This window comes from Ammospiza caudacuta, chromosome 5, assembly GCF_027887145.1.
Source record: "Ammospiza caudacuta isolate bAmmCau1 chromosome 5, bAmmCau1.pri, whole genome shotgun sequence".
Classification (NCBI taxonomy): domain Eukaryota; kingdom Metazoa; phylum Chordata; class Aves; order Passeriformes; family Passerellidae; genus Ammospiza; species Ammospiza caudacuta.
This window is the reverse complement of record NC_080597.1, coordinates 52,873,181-52,896,403: the sequence shown is the minus strand read 5'-3', so window position 1 is coordinate 52,896,403 and position 23,223 is coordinate 52,873,181. Positions and strand designations below refer to the sequence as shown.

General features: G+C 36.3%; 1 protein-coding gene across 3 annotated transcripts in view; it reads right to left on the bottom strand.

Annotated features, from left to right (window-relative positions):
• Window positions 1–5,008: 5,008 nt before the first annotated feature.
• Window positions 5,009–23,223, bottom strand: part of MDFIC (MyoD family inhibitor domain containing) — a 52,560-nt gene continuing 34,345 nt past the window's right edge. For all 3 annotated transcript variants that reach the window (XM_058804636.1, XM_058804638.1, XM_058804639.1), the window contains exons 4-5: window positions 21,528–21,803; window positions 5,009–8,522 (exon numbers count right to left, since the gene is read on the bottom strand). In XM_058804636.1, the coding sequence (XP_058660619.1) occupies window positions 8,275–8,522; window positions 21,528–21,803 (524 nt within the window). In that variant the 3' untranslated portion in view covers window positions 5,009–8,274. The remainder of the gene's footprint in view (window positions 8,523–21,527; window positions 21,804–23,223) is intronic.

The following is a 23,223-nucleotide window of genomic DNA, read 5'->3' as shown; positions in this document are numbered from 1 at the left end:
ATACAACACTTGCAGGTCTCCATCCTGGAAATTTTTTAAAGTGTTCTGCAAATCCCACAAAAATCTTTCAAGGGATTATATAGATGATCATAATGCTGATTCTTTGGACTGTTTCCTTTACAGAAGTTAAGCTGCAAATGAAATACTGTCACTTTCATGCCACAGAAATCCATGCACATTATTGACATGAATGTATCTCTTACCTCAATACACTACCCAACATTCTTATTAGCAGGACAAAGAATTCCTTCATGGGTTGCCCCTTCAGTCTTGCCGTACTTTGGGCAAGAGTAATGAGATGAGTAAAGAGAAATGAGAAGCACAGCTCATACAGTTTTATAATGCCTGAAATGAATGTTGCACTGAAAAACAACAGGTTGGGACTATATTATTTTGGATTAGGCAAGAGAAACTAGGCAGGAGTATACAAACTATATGAAAGGTTATGACATGAGAATGGTGATTGTTCTACACATCCACTGGGAATAGAACATGGATGCATCAGTTTTATTTGCAGAAATGAAAATAAGATTAAATGGGATTGAAGGAAAAAAGCTTCCTTTTACTGTAGCACAAGTGAGAACTACCTCTAGTGACTAAAACTCCCTTCATCAGAGGCTTCCAAGAAACATTTTTAGACACTGTTACAGCTTAGACTGCTGAACTAGAAGTTCTGTAGAAGTTTCACCCAATCATGTAATTCTGTGTTTCTGCAAGATTTGTATGTACATTTTGAGATTAATATCTTTCAGTTTTAGCCCTATGCAAGTGATTATGCAAAGTAATGCCCAGAAAAGTTGGAATTAATATTACTAAGAAATACAATAAATTTTTGTCCCTTCCAAACAATGTGTAAGGTAGGAGTTCAGTATGAAATAACCTTTTTTTTCATTTACATGTACTACAAAAACACTATGGTTCTGCTTTCAGACATTATAGAAATTAATATCAGCTTTAAAAGGATGTGATACATGCAAAAATACCATTTTAACACAAAAAAAAAAAAAAAAGAGATTTTCACCACAGATTTTGTAACAAGACTTGCATATGCAATACATGGAACAATTTAAAAATCATTTTGATGCATGATGAATTGCCTGTAAAAGAACAAGTAAGTGAGGACATTCTCAATTTTGGTAAATATTTATAGAGCCAAACAATATGAAGTATATGTAACAATCAAATTTCTAGTGAAAATGTGTGCAAGAAGGTTTATTTTGAAAGGAAAATTCCTACTCCCAGTGTCATACCCAATTAAATTCTCCAGGTAATGACCCCATTTGCATAGAGAGCTGAACCCACAAGTGGGAATTTTAATGGGCACAGCACCTGAGTACATTAATTGAGAGTGACACTACTTGAACTAGTTTTGTGCTTACCCCACTGAAAATTCTACTCATATTATTTTTAATGTCAAGCTACAAGTCAAATTTCAAGATGATGGATTTGTTCTTTTTTAAGCATTGAATTTGAATAAAAGGCGGCTTTAATTCTGTTATGCATTGCATAGCTTTAACTAATATGTAGTTCTGATTCTCACCATTACTTCATTTTTTCAGTGATTGGAATTTAATTTTATTCATTAATTTGCAAATAATTAGATAGAAAATAATGCCTTCTGCAGCTAAATTGCTTCTGGATTGCTGTTTAATGTACTTTAACCAGAATATGTGTTACAGTTAAACTGACATAATAGTTTACTAAAATGTAATTGTGTAAATATGTCTAATTACTCCTTCTGAAGAAACAAGAGTGAATATAAAATTTCAGTCATGGATATCCTAATTTTCTTACACTTAACCCCATGAAAGCTTGGTAGTTGCAAAGCAGATTACTGAGGCAGAGACAGCAGTTGTCAAGAGTAGTGGGATCCTTGTAACACATTTCCTTTTATCCTTCACACGCTACTTCTAATGACCTTGAAGTTATTGTGGATGCTAAACCACTGCTGTTAGTCTACATTAAATATGTAATCAAGGTGTCTCCTCCTCACATGAAGAAACAGACAAATGGAGTTGCAATTCCTAGGGAGGAAAGAAATACTGTGTTGTTTAATACATTTATTCTTTGTAGCTTGTTCTTAATTAGTCCTCAGTAACTGAAGGTAGCTCTGAATCAAAAAACTAGAGCATATATATATATATATATATATATATACACATATACACACACAGAGATATATATATATACATATATTTCCACTCTCAAATGTGATAGTTTGAAACTAACATGCTAGTTTATTCTTGTAAGCAGAACTATTTTAAAGATTTTCAGTTTGAAAAAATTTGCAGAATCCATCTTGATAGAACTTCTGGCACTTTATTTGAGCAAGACCTAATCAATTAATTTTCATTTTCAAATATTTCAACACTATTGAGCTTCAGTTATTTAGATGCCAAGTCCAAAGTTCCAAAGACATCAGTTTTACAAGTCTCTTTGACTAGAAGTTGCATATAGCAGAGAACATAGAAAATATGAAGAAACGACTTACAATGCAACATGTATCTTGATATTGTCCCAGACTTGCACAATGAAGACCCTTTCAATTCTCTTTGAACCAAAATTTAAAGGAAAACAAAACCAAACATATTACATTGCAAAAATCCTAAGGAAACAAAGGTAGGCACTGCGAATCTCGTGCCTCAAAAAGTAGGATTGTAACATGAAATATATTGGAGTACAGCATATTCACAGTGTGGTCACTTTGCGCAACTTGGAGATGAGACAAATTTCTGAATCCTACATCACTGATTGAAGAGGAATTGTGTAGTGCTTGGGCACCAATTACATACCCTACTGAGATGATATAAAGAGCCCCAATTACAGTGGAGTACTTTGTCAGTTAAAATAGCATAATGCATACCAGAATAAAAATCAGTAGGGCACTATAAAATGTATAAAAGGTATTATACAGTCTTTCATCTTACATTCCATTTTTATGAGTACTGAATGGTAATGTACTAACAATTGCTATAATATGCATGCATAAAATAAGAAAACAGGATTGTACACAGTGTTTTATGAAGTGTGCTGAACTGATAGGAGAATTGGAATTGTTCAGACTGGAAAAAGGAGCTTTTGGGTGGCCTAACTGCAGTCTTCCAGTTACCTGAAGGGAGCCTAAAAGGCAAATGGAGAGAGACTATTTACAAGGTCATGTAGTCATAAGATGAGGGAGAATGGGCTTAAGGCTGAAAGAGGGGAGGTTTAGATTAGATATTGGGAAGCAATTCACAATGTGAGGGTGATGAGGCATGAAAACAGGTTATCCAGAGAAGTTGTGGATGCCCCACCCCTGTAAGTGTTCAAAGCCTGGCTGGATGGAGCTCTGAGCAACCTGATCCAGTTGAAGACATCCCTGCCCATGGCAAGCAGGTTGGAATTATATGACGCTTAAGGTCCCTCCCAGCTCAAGCCATTCTATGAACCTATGATTAAAAACCACAAAGACATTAAGAACATCTAATCTAATTAAACATCTGCTTGTTTTACAGAATGATAATTCAGAGAATGTTCTCTCTCCAACTATACTAGAAATAGTCGATCATATTAAAGATTTCTAAAGGTGAGAAAACCCATCCTTTTATGACACTAGCACCAAATCATTGGTAAATAGCATAAGCAAGTGTTTAAGAGTAGGCTAAAATTAGTACAAGCAATCAACTTCACGTTCAAGTGCATTGAGCACAGTCTACAAGTGCATCTTGGAAGTGAGTGCAGCATATTATTTTTACTGAACTTCTTTCATGGTTAAAATTGAGTTAAGGTCTCCCTGCTCTCTTTTGAAGTGCTAAGAGCTGGCAAAAGATTCGGAAGGTAGGGGAAAATGCAAGAATAATGTCTGTAGGTTTCTAGAGCTACTACTGTTACCATCAACACAATGTGGAGTTTTCCAGTACGTGGTGTATGCACTCAAAGACTAAGACAATACACTAGGGAGATACTTCTCTAATGTTTAACTTAATTTTGGTGCCAAAAGTAAGATTTCAGATACATCATTCATTCTATGTTCTGTTTCCTTTTAGAAAGTTACAAGACTGAAGACAATAAAAGCATTAACATGGAGATACATCAATACAATTGGCACTGCTCTCCAAGAATATACATCAAATATTGCAACCATTAAGTTAATGTGAAAAGAGCATAAATGTGTGAAGATCAGAAAATTTTCTCTTTTAGAATATTATAAAATCAGTGATTCATCTAAGTCAACATACAATTCTTAACATGAGAACTATGACTGAAATAGAGCCATTATTCAATCCAAAAGCGCCTGAATGTTCCTGATCCTTCTTCACAGGAGCCATCTTTTTCTACAAATCTTATGTATTATGGATACTGGCTAGACCAACTAAAATAGGTGTCAAAGGATGCTATTTTTTCTATGCATTTGTAAGTTCTTTTACTAAAACAATTATTTTGGTGCACAGTCTCAATGCAAGACTTCATGATACACACTCAAACACAATTTCTGCCAGTTTTATCATCTTTTCTCTGTAATGGCCAGAGAAGCAAGTTTTTTTGACCCTCTGTGGTGGTATAGATGTAGAAAAATTAGGCAAAAGACTGCAGACATGCAGTTACTGCAGTTTTAAGGTATTATAAGGATTCTCACACTTAGCTTAAGCTGACATGAGAAAAAAATAATATGAATACTAAGAGCCGATTGCACTCTTAATTCAGCTTGTTTTTAGTAAAGTGAAGACTTGCAATGGATGTATTAAAATAACTTTCATTTTGATAAAATTTAATCATTACTGTAATTTCACCTAATTAATCCAATTTCACCAAGGAATGAATTTTCCCTCTTAATGACAAACTTTTTTACTGCTGGAGGTTCATGCTAGCACAGCTTCTAGTGCCTGAGTTGGCTCAGCTCCACCTGTAAGACAACTTGAACACCGGTTCACCCTCTGTGCAAGTCACCCAAGGGTTAAAGTAGAAGAAAAAACACAAAAATACATTAAATTATTCTGCAGAGGAGTAACAAGGCAAGACTAGAAAAAAGTGATATCCAAAAGTTTCAAAATAAAGATCTTTATTTCAAAATAGTGTTTGCAAGTAGCACATCCAATTGATATAAAGTACAAACAGCATGTCTTTCAAATGGGCCAGTTTGCAGAACTATAAACTGAAACACTGTACAAGTTCACAAGAACTATTATAAAATAGACAATTAAATTCTAATGTTTTCATTTTATTTAAACTCTATTTTCACATTTGACTTCTGATTCTGCTTTTTTTATTACACAAGGTGCTTACAAGACTGATTATAGAGTGAAAATTACAAAATAGAATTTAAGGATGTAAATACAGAGAGGAATTCCTTAAACTACATGCTAATTTTCTCTGCTACAAAGATATATTTTTCAAAAGTGCTAATATCTCTATGACACACAGTAGCAGACTACATTTAAATGTCAAACAAAATACATAATTTTTTATTTTCTCAATTGTCTTTAATACTTTGATACTTCTAATCATTATGAGGTTTAATAACACTATTTTCACTTCCTTGTATTTCACAAAAAAGGTGGGAAAAGACATATCTGTGTGTGTATGTCCAAGAGTGTGAGAAAAAGTACATACACATATGCATGAACAAAGTTCTCATAATTATTGCTTTTATAATTTCAATAAATCAAAAACCCACTAAGTTCCAGTAAGTAGATACAAGGCCTTGTGCAGGACAAACTCTGTAGATAACTTTTACACAGGAAAATAACTTCCTACACTAGTATTTTTAATTTTTTTTTAACCATATCAACCTGTGGTAAAAGTAATTTTTAGTAAGATCTAGCATCCACTAAAAGCATGATACACAAATGTGCATTTTCCAAGCAGAGAACTGAACCTGTTCCAGCAGGGCATGGATATTGGGGCAGGACAAGAGATGGGGAGTCCTCTTCTCTGTCCCAAAAGCACCATCAGACAAGAAACAGCCCTAATTCACCTCTGTGACCAGAAGGACATGAGGAAAAACAGTTCATGGAGCTGTCTAGCCCCAGAGAACATGTTCCCACAACCACGGTGTCAACCACACACCTGCAATGGACAAAGTACTGTCTAGACTTTTTCCAAGGTGCATTGAGTCCCAATGCTCACTGTGATGCCCCCAATTTCCCCAGAGGCATTATGCCTTACAAAGACAAAATGCCTCCAGGCAATGCCACTCAACCAAGGCACCTCTTTCCCCTTCCCAATGTGGTTCAGCCTTTTAGGAGTCATAATTGAGCCCCATGAGCCTGATTCTGAGCACTGGGAATTTATCAATTTAACTATATTATTCCTTATTAGCCTGCCTATTACCATAATATTTTTGTGCTCTCTAACTGGAATTTAACCAACAAAAAATTCTGACATGAATGGAAATGCACTTAGTTTATGGAATACAGATCAGAATCTGGCCCATTATATGAAATAAAAAAACCCATAATAAGAATAATACTTGTAGTAACTATCAAAAAAACAGATTAGGAAACCCTCTGAGGGTGAATCTGCATTGCATCAGAATACACCACAATATTGCATATGCTAAGGCAAAATGTAACACTTCCCAGCTCCCTAGCAGAGTTAAGGATTTAGCTTCAGTGATAACTCGCAGTAGTAGGCACTACTAGTCAGTGTTCACAAGAAGAAGCTTTGGTTAATATCAGACCTTTTGTCGACTTAGCTTCACACTCCTGTGATCTTTAGCTTGTCACATTTGCATAAACTGAATTCACCATAGTAGAAAGAGACTTTTTTGGCCAATTCCCTCAACACACATGCTACTGGCTATTGATGACTCCTGTAACAAGAACTGAATTTAGGAGATCTACAAATCTATGCTCTACAAATGGAATACTTGGTGTGTAAACAGGAAAGATTGTGAGATCAAGATGTGTGGGTGGTTTACAAAGAACAGTTTGTGAGCTACAGACATGGAGGGTAGAAATTAGAAGATGGTAAAGAAAATGGGTAGACTAATTCCCTAAATCTGGGAATGCCACAAACCTCTTTATGTTCCACAATTACAAATACAAAAGAGAGATATTTCTTGGAAAACCTTAATTGCGCAACAGTGAATATACAGTTAGGTCCAACAGACCCTAACTGCATTTTTCAAATACTTTAAATACCAGTCCCTTTATTTTTAAAGCATATAATATATTTTTAAGTGATCTTTTTTTACACAGTTATTTAAAAATAACATTTAAAATGTTTCTGAGAATAAACATTTTTCACTTGCTTTTGCATGTAAGAATATGAAAGAATTCCTTCATAAAGTCAATTTAAATTTGTTTTTATGCCTTAAGTTCTACTACCCTCTGTAGATCTTTCTTACACCATAAAGAAATACATAGTAAGTTATGTAACACTGGCTCCAAAGCCACAAACAGCCATGACCAGGCCACTTTATGCACTGGTTTAGATACTTGATTCTTTTTCTTCTAATAATTTTCCTCTTTTAGCCAATTTTTGAAGTATCATTAGTCTATTAGTTGGTTACTCTGAGGATGTGCTTCATGTCTACACAGATTTCCAAAGTCTCTTTTAACAGAAAGCATTTCAAGTAATAATAGTACTGAACTAAAATGATAAGGTGTCTATTCTGTCGTGATTGACGACAAAGAAATCCTGGTACTCTTCTAGCCCAGGGCAAAACTTATATTTGACTTTAGATTGTCAGGTAATCTCAGCAATGGAAAATACCAGGAACTGCTCTCTAATCAATGAGATATTCAAAACAAAAGACATATTGCCGACATGATCATTGTAGCAAAACCAGTGGAAGATTTCTGATGCTGGCTTTTGAATTAAGTTTAAACAGAGCAAAGTTGCTTTCAACCCAAAGAGAAATAGAGATATCTTGATTTTCAGAATGCCTGTAAAGGCATGTTATGCATGGACGCATTTGAGTGTTTAAACATTAAAGTAGGTAAAGGCAAATACTTAAGGTTTGCCTTGCAGTCTCTTCTCTGACCAAAACCTATCACTCGATTCAAATGGGAATTTTGCCTTCGTATGGCCTGCAATATCAGGCCTATAATTCACTTTCAATAAACTCTTCCATTTGCAAAGCCAAAAGGAAGCTGGAATGTAGCTTTAGTTTCACATACAAAACTATACAATTCGTGTTAGAATACAGATTTGAGGATCGCTTTTTAAAAAAATATTTATATAAAGGGAATTAACAGTGCAAGTGTGAAAATCTTACCTTGTCTTTCCTCAAATTTATTAAAGAGAAGCTCTCCAGTTTTATAGAGAATAAAATAGAAAGGGATAAATATTTCACGATGGGAAGCAGATCCCACAGCATTCCATGCAGATCTCCAAGCAATCGGAAGATTCACAACAGGCGTCCATGATGCCACAGTCCATGTCACAGGGGCAGTTGCAGTCGTCCCCCACCTCGTCCCCGCAGCAACAGCAGCACGCTTCCGACGAGCAGATGCCACAGGACGCTTGTCCCAGAACAATGTTGCAGAGCGTGAGAAATTCACAGAACAAGCAAGCCAGGATACAGTGAACACAGCAATCTTCATATGTAATAGTTCAGTAGCATGTCAGGAGCAAACAAAACAATAAAAAAAAAAAGGCAAAGAAGAAAAGAGAAAATCATTAATATGTCATTCTAAATCCAGATACATCACAATGTCAAGTAAGCAGCTGAATGAAAATGGTTTGGAGTAGACATAATCTAAAAAACCCTCTTCCCATCTTCATGGTCACTTCTGCAGCTCAACTCATCTCCAACTCTGTGTGAGTTTCCTGTCACCACTTCACTTCATACAAATCCCAAGTACTAAACTGCTCAGAGCTGCTCAGATCAATCTCCTTAGTCATTTATTATGTAAAATATCCATATCTATTATCTTCATTTATACATTCTTACACAAACTGATAAAAATAATTTTAAAAGCAACTAATGAGGGAAACTACCTAAAATAATTTCCAGCCCTTCCCAGTTCATCTCACCTTTCTGAAACTATTTTGTTTGCTCAATACATGTGAAGGAAAATAAAGGAATTGCCTAAACATTGTTGATTTTTTTACTGTTCTTTGCATACAGCTTAACTGCATGCTATATGCATTTCTTACATTCAACAATATATAAAATATTCAGTCAAAACACAGATTCTTCTCTTCCTTTAATTTTAGATTAATCTACTTAGTACATTAAAAGAATTGCTAATTCAATCTTCAAGAGTTCTTAACTATACCTGAACATCAATAACCAGCTTTTAGAAGTACTACTAAATTACATAGATAATTAAAGTGTCCCACAAACTATCTGCAAAAAATATGGCACCCAAAGAGTAAATATATGGAATAACTTCAAACAATAATACATCCATGAGACATGACAGGAAAACAAGGACTGGAACTAAACATGTGCCAGTGAAAAGGAGACTGCAGGATAGTGGGATATACTCTATTTACATGATGTGTATAAATTCATATGTATAAACATATTTAATTTATCAGAGGCAGTGAATAGTCATTCAGAAACAAAACATTGAAAATACAAGATGTGTTTCAGGATGGAGAAATACATTTCCTTCCTAGCCTCAGCTTTTGTTCTTTTTACTGCCTGCAAACTTTGAAGTCTTTAGCCACAGCCAGGTAAGACTGGAAAAATGTTCTGGGGGAAATATCCTGCAGAACCTCACCCTATCTCTTGCCTCTTGTAGGACAGTCAAGTCCTACAAGTCCCTACAAGTATCCCCTATGAGAGTCTGTTAGGAAGAGCAGGATATTGAGCTATATGGACAGTTTTTCTAAGCACCTACAGACATTCCATTCTATAGAGGTTAAGTTCTCACAGTTCGCAGGCTGAAGACTGCTGTCATAGGGGAAAATTTGCAATTACTTGCAACAGCAATACTATTATCAGGCCTTCTAACCAAATTTATAAATGTTAAAAATTGTGCAGTAGCCATGACAGGTATGTTGATTGATTCCAAATACCTCTAACATTGCAGAAACTCTGACTGCATGATACTGCAGTGATGACTTACACGAGCAAGCATGAATACCTACAGCAATGCAGCAACAGAGGCTCAGACCACCCAAATCTGTCCCAAAAAGCACAGGAACTACTTGAACCCTCAGCCCATTCCTACTTACTACACTACTTAGATGCAAACTTAGCTTGGACAATTCTGTGCTGCAATGTGGCCACAGTCATAATGTACTGCTAAAGCCTTATGCCCGAAAGGAAAAGGATGGAAATTTCAGATAAAGCAAGATGGAAGCAAGATTGAAATTTCAGAAAAATCCCCAAAACTCTAACCTTAAAATCTCCCCACTACTGCGCAGGAAACAAAACTGAGAGGAAACCACAGGTACATTTAACGTGCTTTAAAGAAAATTGTTTCTTGTATTAAAAAGCTTTTATTCCCAAAGACATAATGTCACTAAATAAATGACCTTCATAGAAAACACAGAAGATATGTGAAAAAAAGCTGGAGAGTATCAGTTCACTGAAAAGGACCAAAGCCAGACTGATAGCGATTAATTAGCTGGTTGTCATGGAGATGGTGTTAAATATGCTCAGGTAGAATCTCCTTTCAGATTTTCTTTTAATATGAAGGAAAAAGATAAAGAAGCCAAGAGTTCTATCTAAGAAACCTTTATATTTGAGGAACTAAGGTTTTAGTATATCACATCTTTAAAATACAGCTTGAAGAAGCTAATACAACAACAAATGTCATTCTAGAAATTTTTTTTTAGTACACCATAATGAAACTTTGTGTGTATACATATTGTAAATAAGATGTTCAAAAAAATCTTGCCTGCTTCATGCAAGGATATGTAAAATTGCAGGGAGAGGAATACACATTTACAGACATTATAATACTAGTGATGGGCAAGGAACAGAGTTCAAGGTTATAAAACAGAGATTCTACTCAGAAAGCATTTTCCGGACCCACAAAAGAACTTTTCCCTCCAAGGCTAAAATATCCACCAAATCAAGACTTACAAGAAGAGGCCACATTGATTTAAATGTACATATTTCAAAGGTAAAAGCTATGAAAAATGGTCCAAGACATAGTAAAGAATTTTGGACATTAGTATTACTACGGAAACTCTACAGAGGGTCTTTATTTCCGTCTCTTCTTCAATGACTGAAACACTAAAAGGATTTATTTACCTACTCTTTATTTTTATTTCCTTCTCCCCAGATGGCAAACCTAATATTTGATTCAAATAATCTTTATATAACAATTTTACTTAACCTGCACAAACAATTGAGAGAAAGCAGAGATCCCCTTTAGTGCTCTCTTCATTCTTGCAATGACTCATTTGCACAATGAACATAAACTTTGATCCACATTTCAAGGACAAACCTGAAATAATCATGCTTTTATGTTCTTCATGTTATTGACTTTTAATAGCTATCCAGGTAGCAATTATTTAACACATGACAAAGCATGCTGCTACCTAGTCCTACCTAACTTGGTGAATTCAGAATCATGACTCTAAAGGGCTGTAATACAGTTGGATAAAATGGGTGGAAGAATAATTTCTTCCATGTTTGACCCCTATTTCTTGGCTTCTAATGTACAGATACAATTATAGGAAAAAGATACACTGTATTTTTGTAGTAATAACAAACCACCACGCCACATAAAACTCATCCTTCTCTAGTATCAACATTCCTACAGCAACCTGACAGTTCCACAGAAAACATTACACAGCTAAAACTGACTGCTGGTGTGATCAGTGGAATACAGCCATGAAGGTGCTATACAAAGCTCACTTCAAAAGAGATGACCACAGGTTTTTCATTACCATGCTGGAGACAACTACAATATATTTCATTGCTTGCACAAGACACTCCAGTATTTTTTTCCTGCTTATAAGACCAATGAGACTATTGAAAATTACATATTAGTCTAAACCTTAAAATTTACTAAGAATTAAGAATAACATTAGATTAATATTAATTAGATGTTAAGATTAACATTAAGAATAAAGACTATTCTTAACTTCCACTCTTTAACCTCACCCCATCAAAATCTGACTTTTTTTTTCAGGTGACTGAGGAGTGGATCACTTTAATCCAACTAGAACTAAATATATTTTATGTATTTGTAAACTTGGTGATTTTATGTTAGTTTTCTGTGCTGTCTAGGTGGCCTGGAAAGGCCCAGGGATGGCCTTGAAGAGCCCGGCGCTTGAAAGGACGAGGAGAGACTTCTGATCTTGTCTCGGTCTCGGTGTTTATTAATTGTTTATCTAAAAGATTTTCTTTCAGCCCGACAGAGGTCTGCACAGCAAGTCAGCCATGGGCACACTCCGCAAGCCCCTGGGCGGTCACTTATCTTTATACCCGAAGTTACGTGTACAATATTTATCATTTTTCCCCAATACCTTCTACCCTTATTAACCAGTGCACTTTTAGTAATAACCAATCCCAAAGTGCCACCACCACCACAGAAGATGGAGGCCAAGAAGAAGAAGAAGAAGGACAGGACACGCCCCAATTCCTCCATCTTACTTCTCTAGACCCCCCTGTACCAAAATCCTAAACCCTGTGTTTTACACTCTAATTAACTTATCCCTTCACCATTCACCCAGTGAATTCCTCCCAGTCCTCATACAGGTGTCGTCTCCTGTGTAGGATCAAAATCCTGCCACCAGACACTTCTGGCAACATTCCAGGACTCCCGAGCCCCCCAAGGGTGGTCTCGGCCTCTCTGCACCTCCGTCCTGAGGTGCTGAGATCCCACAATTTTAATGCCCGATAATGTGTTTTCTGGAAACTTTGAGTATATTCTAGTCTTTTCTAAAAAGGAAATTATACAGCAATACCAGTTATGATACTGGTGCCAGCTTAAAATTTCTTTAAGCTCTTTTTTGTTTATTTGTTTGTTTGAGAATTAGAATCTTCTTTTCCCATTAGATATAGTAACACAATCAAGAGTTAGGGGCACATCTTTATTGTGGACAGAACTCCATTAGTCTTGACATTCATGATGCACTGCTGTTGATAGTAAGTTAACTCTGAAATTTCTGAGGTTTAAGCTTTCATTAAAGCGATTTCCCTTTCTGTGGAAGCATTTAAGTTTCATCACATCACACAGGCAAATCATTAATGAAGATAAACTTTTTCTTAGGACTTCCACACTATACCCACACCAGTCTCAAATTTCCATTGTTTTTTAATTCTTATATTACACTTTTCTTTAATTGAGAAATGCTGCACTAGAGACTGTCACTACATAACAGTGAGGATGTGGGGTGTGAACACTGTCTAGAGGCATACCTTAAAAAAAAAAAATTCCAAACCACTATATCTACCCTAGTTCTTTTACCAATTGCTTCTGATTTCATTAAAACACTCTATCACATTTGTTGACTAGATCCAAGCTCCCATAAACTATTCTAAATGGCATAACTTACAACAGTCTTGATCTGTAGGCAGTGCTAGTACATTTTATTAGACCAACTCATGTTTGGGGAAGAAAGGTGAGCTTTCAGATACTGAAGCTTATCTTAAATTATTCTTTCATTTTGTATGGAATGAAAATTAGACCTGAAGCTAAAAGGGGCATCTCATCTGACACTTTTTAAAACCAATGCAAGTGAAGGTGTTCCCTTAATCCTTTGGCACATCCCCAAAAGGCACAAATTTCTTAGGGAACTTCATCAAAACTGTTAAACAATGCCAAGGCAAACAGAACCCAACCAGCATGTTTAAGTTTTTGCTGCTTTATATCATACACACACACATCCAACCATATGCTGATTTAACCATAAAGTGGATACAGTACATGTAACATCTACTTTAACTGGGTTTTAAATATTACCACAGACAAAATCCAGACAAGAAATAGGCCTAAGATCCCTTCAAACTGTTTACACACTGTTATAAAAGCCCAGAAGTCTGCATTACCCCAGTTATAACAGCTACACTCATTTAAGGAAAAGAAACAATATAAAAATAAAACTGTTTTAATGTTTGTCTATGTCTTTAAACACTGGCACGCTCACACCACTTTTTCCTTCTAAAAGTTCTGCATACAGATATTACTATGGTATCCAATTTCTTTCAAATACTGAAACATACATTTATTTTATTTAAATTTTCCTTGTATAACCTCCTTTTCATTTCTATGAAAAGGTGCAGCTGTACTTAAAAAACAGATTTTGAAGAGAACTATCAACCATCAAAACCGTTCAGGAAATGCAGAAGATGAACTGAAAAATGCACAGAGAAATGCATGTGCAGGCTGCTATGTGCTGCTTTTGTAATGTTTGACACTAAATTATCACAAACTGACTCAAAAAGCTTTCATACCAAGCAGGCAGGTCACATACGATAAAAGTTTTTCATGTCTACAGTGATAAATAAGCTCACTTACAGGATGGCGACCTTGGTCAGCTTCTTACTAACTATATTCACCGAGTTCAGACCACTCAAAACAAATCTCCAGGCACTCTGCTGTCTCACAGAGAGAATCAAAAAGGGCAAACCCACAATCAAAGTGACAGCTGAGGTCTTCAGCAGGGGTTTGCTGCAGAGGGCCCCCGCAGAGCCCTGAACAGAAGCCCCAGCAGGCGCTACAGGCGCCCCGCAGTCCGGCAGCGCGGGATGAGCGCACAGCGCGGGATGAGCGCACAGCCCCAGCCAGGAACCACCCCGCACACGGCTCCTAAAGCCCTGCAGAGGCAGGGAGGGTTGCAGAGTTCCTGAGCAGCGGCACACGCGCTGTCACACCTCCCACCACTCCTGCAATGGGGCTCATTGGCAGCCTTTGCAACCCACTGTCTATCTTCAGAGAAAAATCACTGCACCCAGGAAAATGTCCACAGGAAAACAAGCAAAGGTTGAAAGAACAAACTGACATGTTGTATGGAGTATGGTTACTTCTAGATGAAAGACTGACATTTATTAAGACAGGGAAAAACATACTTAAAAAGCCTAGTATACGTGACATTTCACCATTTAAAATAAAAACCTATTATCTCTATTGAACAAGAAAATTCAAATGTTGCCTGAGCAGGCAAAACACACTGAACACATGGAAACTTTCATCAAAGCTTATATTCTAAGCCCTCAATACAGATACAACCTCAGGAGTAATTTCAAACATACAGATATACTAAGAAATCCGCTCATTTCCAATACCTAATTCCTTAGAATATGAAGCCTTCATTGCCACTGCTCACCATTGCAAATACTGAGACAAGTTAGGTCTAGCTAGACTATGTCCTTAGATGCTAGCTAGACTATGTCCTTATAAAATAGATGCTGTTGAAAGACCCTCTTTCTGTTACAGGCCCTGTTCTCCACTCAATCCTGTTAAAAAACAGGTAAATTACCTTTCAAGACTTCTGTGCAAAAAAATGATGTAAACCTTACTTAAAATACATCACTCTTCAAAATGCATTCTTAAAAAGCACACATTTGACCATATGATAATGTTATTTGCCCACTGTCTGTGGGGCAGTGTTCTGATACAACCTTACAACCTTGTTTAACAAAGACCCCTGTTTAGCACTTCATGCTCACACACAAATCCACTTTGAACCAATTTCTAAAACGTAACAAAATTTCAGCTGAAGTAGAGAAATTGCAGGATACTAACAAGTAGCTGCCTAAATACCACTTAATGCTGTGGGATGGCTTTCAGAAGTGTATGTATGTTTAAAAAAAAGCCAGCTTGAGAGATGGCCAATAGATACTTCTGCAATGTTAGGCTATTGATGCACACTTTTACTGGATTTCAGTAAATAATACCAATCAAATGACTGAACAGTATATAAAAGAAAACTTAGTGCTGCTGTGGTGTCCCTCAAGAAGAAAAAAACTCAACACAATCCTATTGCAAATCATGCTCACTAAAGGAAAATTTCCTGGAAACCATTTTTCCTATATAAAGTTATAGAAACCAAAGTAAAACACTCCTACTTCAAACAGAAGTCTGCTAGCATGCTAAGACAACTATACATTACTTTCCATGTATATGCACCTACTGGCTCTTAAGACCCTGGCTTAACACAAAGGCTGTTTGTTGGATTTGCTTCACCCTCAGTTAAGCCATCAGTACCACTTGGGATATTATAATAAATTAATGTGGTCAGCAGCATGAGTTAAATAGTGTCCCCAACCCCATGCTTTGATTCAAAATCTAGAACAGATGAAGTTGCATTATACTAAAAAGAAGGGGGAGGAGGAGACAGATGTCTCGTTCAAATGTTCCCTGAAATGTTGAATTTTAAACACTGGATTTAAAAAAAAATCCACACTTTCTTTCAGTGAAATAGTTCATCACATCTCTAAGCTCAGCAGCACAAGAAATACAGTCTATTAAGTTGAGGAAGGTTCCTTCAGGCTCTGCTTCTGGGAAAGCATTAATGGTAACTTCAGTGTGGTGGCAAGTCTGCACTGGCTGTCCTTCCCCAGAGTCTCACCCCCATGCTGCAGGCTTTCCTTATCTAGCTCACTTCTGCATCTAGCCTTATTACACTTCCTAAAGACCTCTCCTGAAAGAGACCAATTGCAAAGAAGATGCATTCTATTGCCTTTCTGGTTTAAAGAGCCTGGGAAGGAAAGAACGGAGATCTCACTGTCCATACAGGAGGCAGGCTCATGATCTGTTCATTCAGCATAGTTTAACAATCTACTGTTTCCAAATGAATACAGCAATTGTGTATGCTCAAAGCCTTTTGAGTGAAGTACCACATTAAACTCAATCATGGAGTCATTGGAGTTGTGAGAATTTCTCTGCCAAACACAGTAACTTCTGAGGTCACAACAACTTGACCAGAAGTGAGAGCTTCAGTCAAAAACAAATAAAAATCTGTATTCCCTCTCTCTATCCTTAACTTTTCATAAATTATTGCTCTGATTCAAAAATGTATAACATCAAGCTTCATAAGGACTTGGTAGGAAAACTTGGTTTGGGTTTTAGAAAATAATAAGCACCTACTTTGGCCCCTCACTCCCTTAATTAGATTCCTCTTCCTTTCTTCCCCTGCCCAACTTTCCTTTCCTCCTCCAACTGCATGCCATTATTACTTCCCTTCCACCACTCTGATACACATATGTGTGTGTTCAGTTACTCATCTGTCCTCATTTCCTGACATCTAGATCTACTGTTCTCCTGCCTCACTGCTGCCTCCTTTAGACCTCCTCTCTTCTATAAGTTTCTCTGGAAAGGTCTGCATCTGGATCTGCATCAGGGCTCTGGATACTCTGCATCTGAACACAGCAACTAGACTGTCTTCCTTTTTACTCCTTTACAATAGCTTTTTTATGTTTCCAAGGTGTTTTTCTCCACTGTTCATAATAAACAGGTGCAAAATAGTTACAATTCTCTTTGCTAATGGCCTACCAACCAGAATTTTGGAAGTACTGTGACACCTCTGACATCAATAATTCAAAATATTATTAAAATTTCTTTGAGCTAAAAATTTTTTTATTCCCAATATTCACTGAAACCTATCCAGTCCCTTTGAAAAATCTTTAGAACTGAAACAGTGTTTAAAAACTGCTTTTTAGGAGTGACACTCCAACTATTTCATAATTCCTTTGGTTTTTTGTAGTGTAAGTTATGGAGCTGAGTAAGATTTCTTCAGGGACAATATGGATTAATAATAGATGTGGAGGAAAAGCACAACTGGTGACTGCACTCACAACCTCCTAAGTCTCACTGGATGTGAAAGTGTTTCTAACCAGCATATTCTGGAATGCTGACATGGCCACATACACTACAGACTCATTTAAAAAGAAGTTTTTAAAGCTTTTATACTACTGCTACAAAAATATCTGTTACATTTTAAGCATTCCCTACACTCAGCTCTAAAAGCTCACAAGATATGACCCACAGCACAAGTGGAGTTTTCAGCTGGAACAATTAATAAAAGAGTTCTTAACTGTGGTGGGTGAATTTTTGAGGGGTGGCAGGCTGGGAGGTTTCATAGCTTGTGTTAGGAATGCCTAGTACTTTGGAGACCAACAGGAGCAGCACCAACCTTCACAGGCAGATGTGCTAGCTAGGGTAAAGTAATACTGAACTTCATTTAGCTTTCTGGTATATATACTGAAACCTGCAGTGAAGCAGCATGCTACATTTCTAATGAGCACGAGCCCAAATATGCTCCGGTGCAGGATGGGGGGCAAGCCCATCAGGTTTCTTGATTTTATCCTGCTTGAAGCCCTTCCAGGCTTTCTGTTCTGTCAACAGATACAATATTCTAGAATAAAGTACTAGATCAGGGCAAACTTTGCATTACAACCAAGTATGGTGCTCCGGAAATATTCACTTCTTGTCTTTTAAGAAGAATCAAGAAGAATGCAGCTTTTGAGAAGGATAAAAATGAAAAATATTTTGTCTTTCCTATAGTTTAAACTCAGCTTGACAGACAAAATTTTTGCTTCTCTTCCTTCTGAGGACATTATCTATTCCTTTTCTCTGGCCACCTTCCTTCATTTAATTTCATTAGTCTCCTGACTGACAACAGATCATAACACTCAAGGAGGAAGACAAGGCAGATGAAGTAAAAATACAGGGTGTGTATTTTCGGGTTTAAAAAACCAAACAAGGCTAGCAATTAAAGAATAAAATCCAAGGTACTACATAAGGAATAGCACTAAGCAGGTGAGTTAATTTAGGTGATTTATTACTCACAGTACAAAAGAAATATAGTTTGTCTCTTTCTCCATAAGACCATTTAAAAAACTACCTAGAAGTTATATTAGTGCACTATACACTATATGTGCCTGAATACAAACACACACCTTCAAGTAAATTCAAACCCAGCAACTCTTCAGCAGTAACCAGTGGCGTATGAGGTTAACATGGTACAAATTAAAGCAAGGCCAAGTAGTTCAGCAATGTCACAAATAGTTTTCAATAGCTTTGTATCTTTTCTATCTTCCTGGAAGCTGTGTCAATAGCCTCTAGAGAAATTCAGTGAATCAGAAGAGGCAACTGCTCAGAAAAATGCCTCTTTGCCCAAAAATTATACAAAGAAGCTGCAGAAGTTGGGTTCAAATTAAACTGTGTATACCATTTTGAAAGAATGTCCATGTAATCCTCAGTCACTGAAATTAATAATATAATCTTCTGTCTTAGTATGATTAGATTTATTTATCAAGCATATCCATATATATATACATATATTCCTGATTTAAATGCAATTACAGTCCTTTAAACAAGTAACTGGGCTAATTATATCAGGTTTTTGTAATGAAGTAGTCATAAGGGGTTAACATGACATGTAGTAATAACACAATTATTTTTAAGCTATCAATAAATCATTTTTCCTTTAAATAGTCAACTCTTCTTTGTGTTAATCTAAATATTTCAATTGACTGTTGCCAGACTTTCTGATTGTGCATCTTCTAAAAAATTGGGATGATAGAACAAATGAAGTATATATTAATACTTCCTGAGAGGTAACAGCTTGATAAGAATACTACTTACAATTTATCGTTCTGTCATGTAGCCCCATAGGGTACCTTACTGAAAAACTGAAGAAGCTGTCAGAAAGCTTGTATATGTGTGCATGCAGATGTGTTTACACAAATATAAAACACACCTGCCAGAGAACTGTAAAGCAAAATAAATTTCAAAACCAGAAAATCCCTTTTAAAAACAAATATTCCCTTATGGGCATATTCCAATACACCAGACATTAATCACTGCACGATAAAACCCGGGCTTTGGTCAGACTGAGTAACAGAAAATTTAGAGCTGCAGACATTTGCAGAATGGGACAAGCTACTCAGAGCATATATCCAAGTTCTTACATTCAAAAGGACATTACAATGCCAGATGTACAGTGTTGACTTTATTTAACTTTAGCTCTTAGGTGACTTGTGAAATTGCATGTGACAATAAGGACTATCCTGTATTTCTCTGCTTTGAAAGAATGCAAGTTATACAATGTGACAACACTATTTAATGATCTGTATTTTAATCAGATATGCCTTTAAGGATAACAAAATTTCTACTGCATATAAAAATATTGTGTGATGGCAACTAACACAATTGTGTTGGATATTAAAATCAGACATTAGAATTTAAAGTTAAATCTAAGACATTAATAATTTTCTCCTCAAACACTTTTTAATTTGACATAATGATATTCAGTTATTAAACAGAAAAAAACCCCAACAACTGTATTTGTTACAGGATAATTTTAGAAGAATAAAGGAAATGTTTGCCATAATTATTTGTATAGGGGAATGAACAGGACAGGCACTGCCTCTGAAACAACAGTTTGGCTTTTTTTTCTTTGGAGATTGGATTTCTTAAATTCAGAGGCCTGCACTTTGTTTCAGTCACATGAACAGATGAATGACAGAGTCTATCTATCTAGGATTCTTAAGATACAGTCTTTTCAAAGTGCACTAAGGAGAATGATAAAAGGATATTTCACGTAACAGAGAAGGATACAGAGGAAGTATGAAGTTGTGATTTTGGAAAGAAATGTTAGAGGACTAAAAGTGCAACAGAAAAGTAACAATAGATTCTTGAAAACAGACATGAAAATAAACAATAGCTAGGGGGACCAGCCCATGGAAGGGTCTGACTGAAGCTGTTGTTGATATTACTACACAGATCCACTAAGTTTGACTAAAGTAGTTGAAGCCAAAAGGAGTCACTCCACTGATGTCAGGCTTCATTCAGGGCACTACGTGTGGTCCTTCTGATGCCTCATCCTTTCATCTAGGCTGAGAATCTTCCCCACTTCACTGAACAGTACCATCTCCTATTTCTCTATGGATCTGTGTCTGTCCCCTCCCTCTAGAGTTGTTTTTTCTTAACCAGTCACATCTGTGCCTGCCTCAAACCAAAAAAATTTCTAGCTCTTGTTAAGGGCAGTCGCAAAGTCCATTGAGTATATTAGTACTAATGGGAAGGCAGTGGATTGAGAAGCTCAGGAACTCTGGAACCTTAAGTGTAAATTCAAGAAGTGAGAGCATAGAGACACAGCTAAAACATGAGAGAAATTATTTACTTTTGCTTATTTAAGTTATTCAGGAGTATGAAGCTTTTTTGTGTGCATTATCTACATCCCAAATATAGCATAAGGCATACTGAACACTGAAGCACAGGTCACTGTTTTATTATCTAGTGTTTAGACCTCACAGCTAGTCAGGATATCAGCTAACAGAACATTTCAAAAGCAAAGTCTACCCTTGCAGAGCCTGCCATTACTGGATTTAAATATTTACTATGACTTGAATTAGTAGTACTTTAATGGGTTTTTTTCTGATGTACGTGTGACAATGTTGACAGGAATTTCTATCAGTTCAGGATACTAAGTACAGAGACTAAAACATTATCAGATCATGTTGACCAAATGTCAAAAGCAAGAACTCTCCCATTCCTTCCCTTTCCTTCAAATACTTAATATTTTCCTTTGGGAAAGAAGCATGTCTTTTATCTCAATAAGTTCTGTTTGCTTCTGGAGCATGAGTCACACTCTTCAATTATTTTCAGTTGATTGTATAATTTTTACTGAGGTTTGGTTGGTCTTTATTCAGTTTGGTTTTTTTAGTAAGAATATCAGCTTACCTTCTGGTGAGGTACCTGGCTTTTGAGAAAACACAGAGCTTATTTTACTCTTCTTACTGCTGTTGCTGTTGACAGACAAGGTGGACTGAATTTTTCTGTGCATTTTTTCTGAAACAGGAGACGAAAGCTTTCTGTTGTCTGCAGGCATATGCTTGACCCCGTTGTGAATTCCACTTCCATTACTCAGACCCACATGGCCATTTTGGATTTTGCCACTTTCTTCCTCACTCCTTTCCAGTGCTGAAGCATTTGGCTGAGGCAAACGTTGAGGTTGTGCTTAAAGAACAAGAAAGAAAGGGTTCATTTAAATTGCAAATTGATAACTGACCACTTTAGGCTAGACTGGAAATGCAACTTTCATTGCTGTTATTGATCTAAAAACAGACTGACAAGTTAACATTCCCCATCAAGACAATAAAGCAAAAAATATCTCTAGATTAAAAATAATTATTAGTTATTCAAAAAGCATGTCACATCTTCATGAGACCTTGATTATCCATTTGACAATCCAAGGAAAGGCTTGCAAAGCTCTATGAACTACACACAGAGAATAATGCAAGTAACATGAAGAAAGGGAAAAAGTCAAGATTGGGAAGGAATGTAGCAAAACTGATATAAATTTGTATTGATGTAATCAAATTAATAGCGTGTGAAATACACCCAAATGAGAGAAAAAGTGTAAGAGTAAAGATACAGACCCCAGTAATGGGCTAAGATGCAGGCTGCCAGCATTCAGAAAACAACCTGAGTGACATGGTAGGGGTCCCCTAACACTCAGCCACCCAGCATATTATAGAAGAACAGGAATATCCAGGTAACTAACAAGTTTGAGCTTAAATCATAGAGCTCATGGATTACAGAGAGGTACAAAACCAACCAAGATCTGGTTCTGTGGAAGAGGTAACCAGAAAGAACATGCTTTCAAACACCACAGAGCTGTGGCAAGCCAGAGTCTCCCCCGCCTCTGCATTTTTCAACTCAGAATCACAAGTTAAGAAATGGCTGTAATGGGCCAGTTTGGAATTTAGTGAAAACATTTAAATGGTCAAAGGAATAAAAAGAAAAACCCTGCCAAGGCAAGAATCTGCAGTGACCTGGCTAAGTCTCCAAGAGTACACGCTATAAACTTATCCTAATGAGTAAGTATGAAACTCAGCCATTTTGTGTTGAGCTAATGTATCAAAAAGGAGAATATTTGTAACATGGAAAGGGATTTCCTATGTATTCTTTAGTCTGTAACTAAAGAAAATATGCATAACTTTTTAATGTAAAGCTTAGTAATAAAGAAAAATGGTTTCAATGTAACAATTCTTATTTAGAAAAAATCATACAGGTTTCATGGGGGAAAACTAATTAAACTGTAAACACAGTAACACAACAAGATTTCACAATCAAAAAGTATCAGCCCAATCATCTCTCCTAATCAAAACACTGCATCATGCTTGGAAATAAAGAGGTTTCCAGACAGTCCAATCTTCACCTATTTAAAAATGTTATGTCAAAGAAGAAGTCCAGATTCTATTAGATACCCAAGGGACGAAGAATTAGTGCCAGCAGTAAGGAAAAACAGTGCTTCAGTTCATTCTCTTTTCAGATGATTCATATCCATTTTCTGATGATTTCACAGTATCAAGGTAAAAATATATATAGATAATTATAGGTAGCTTGTTCTTAAAGAAACTACTCCACCAATCAC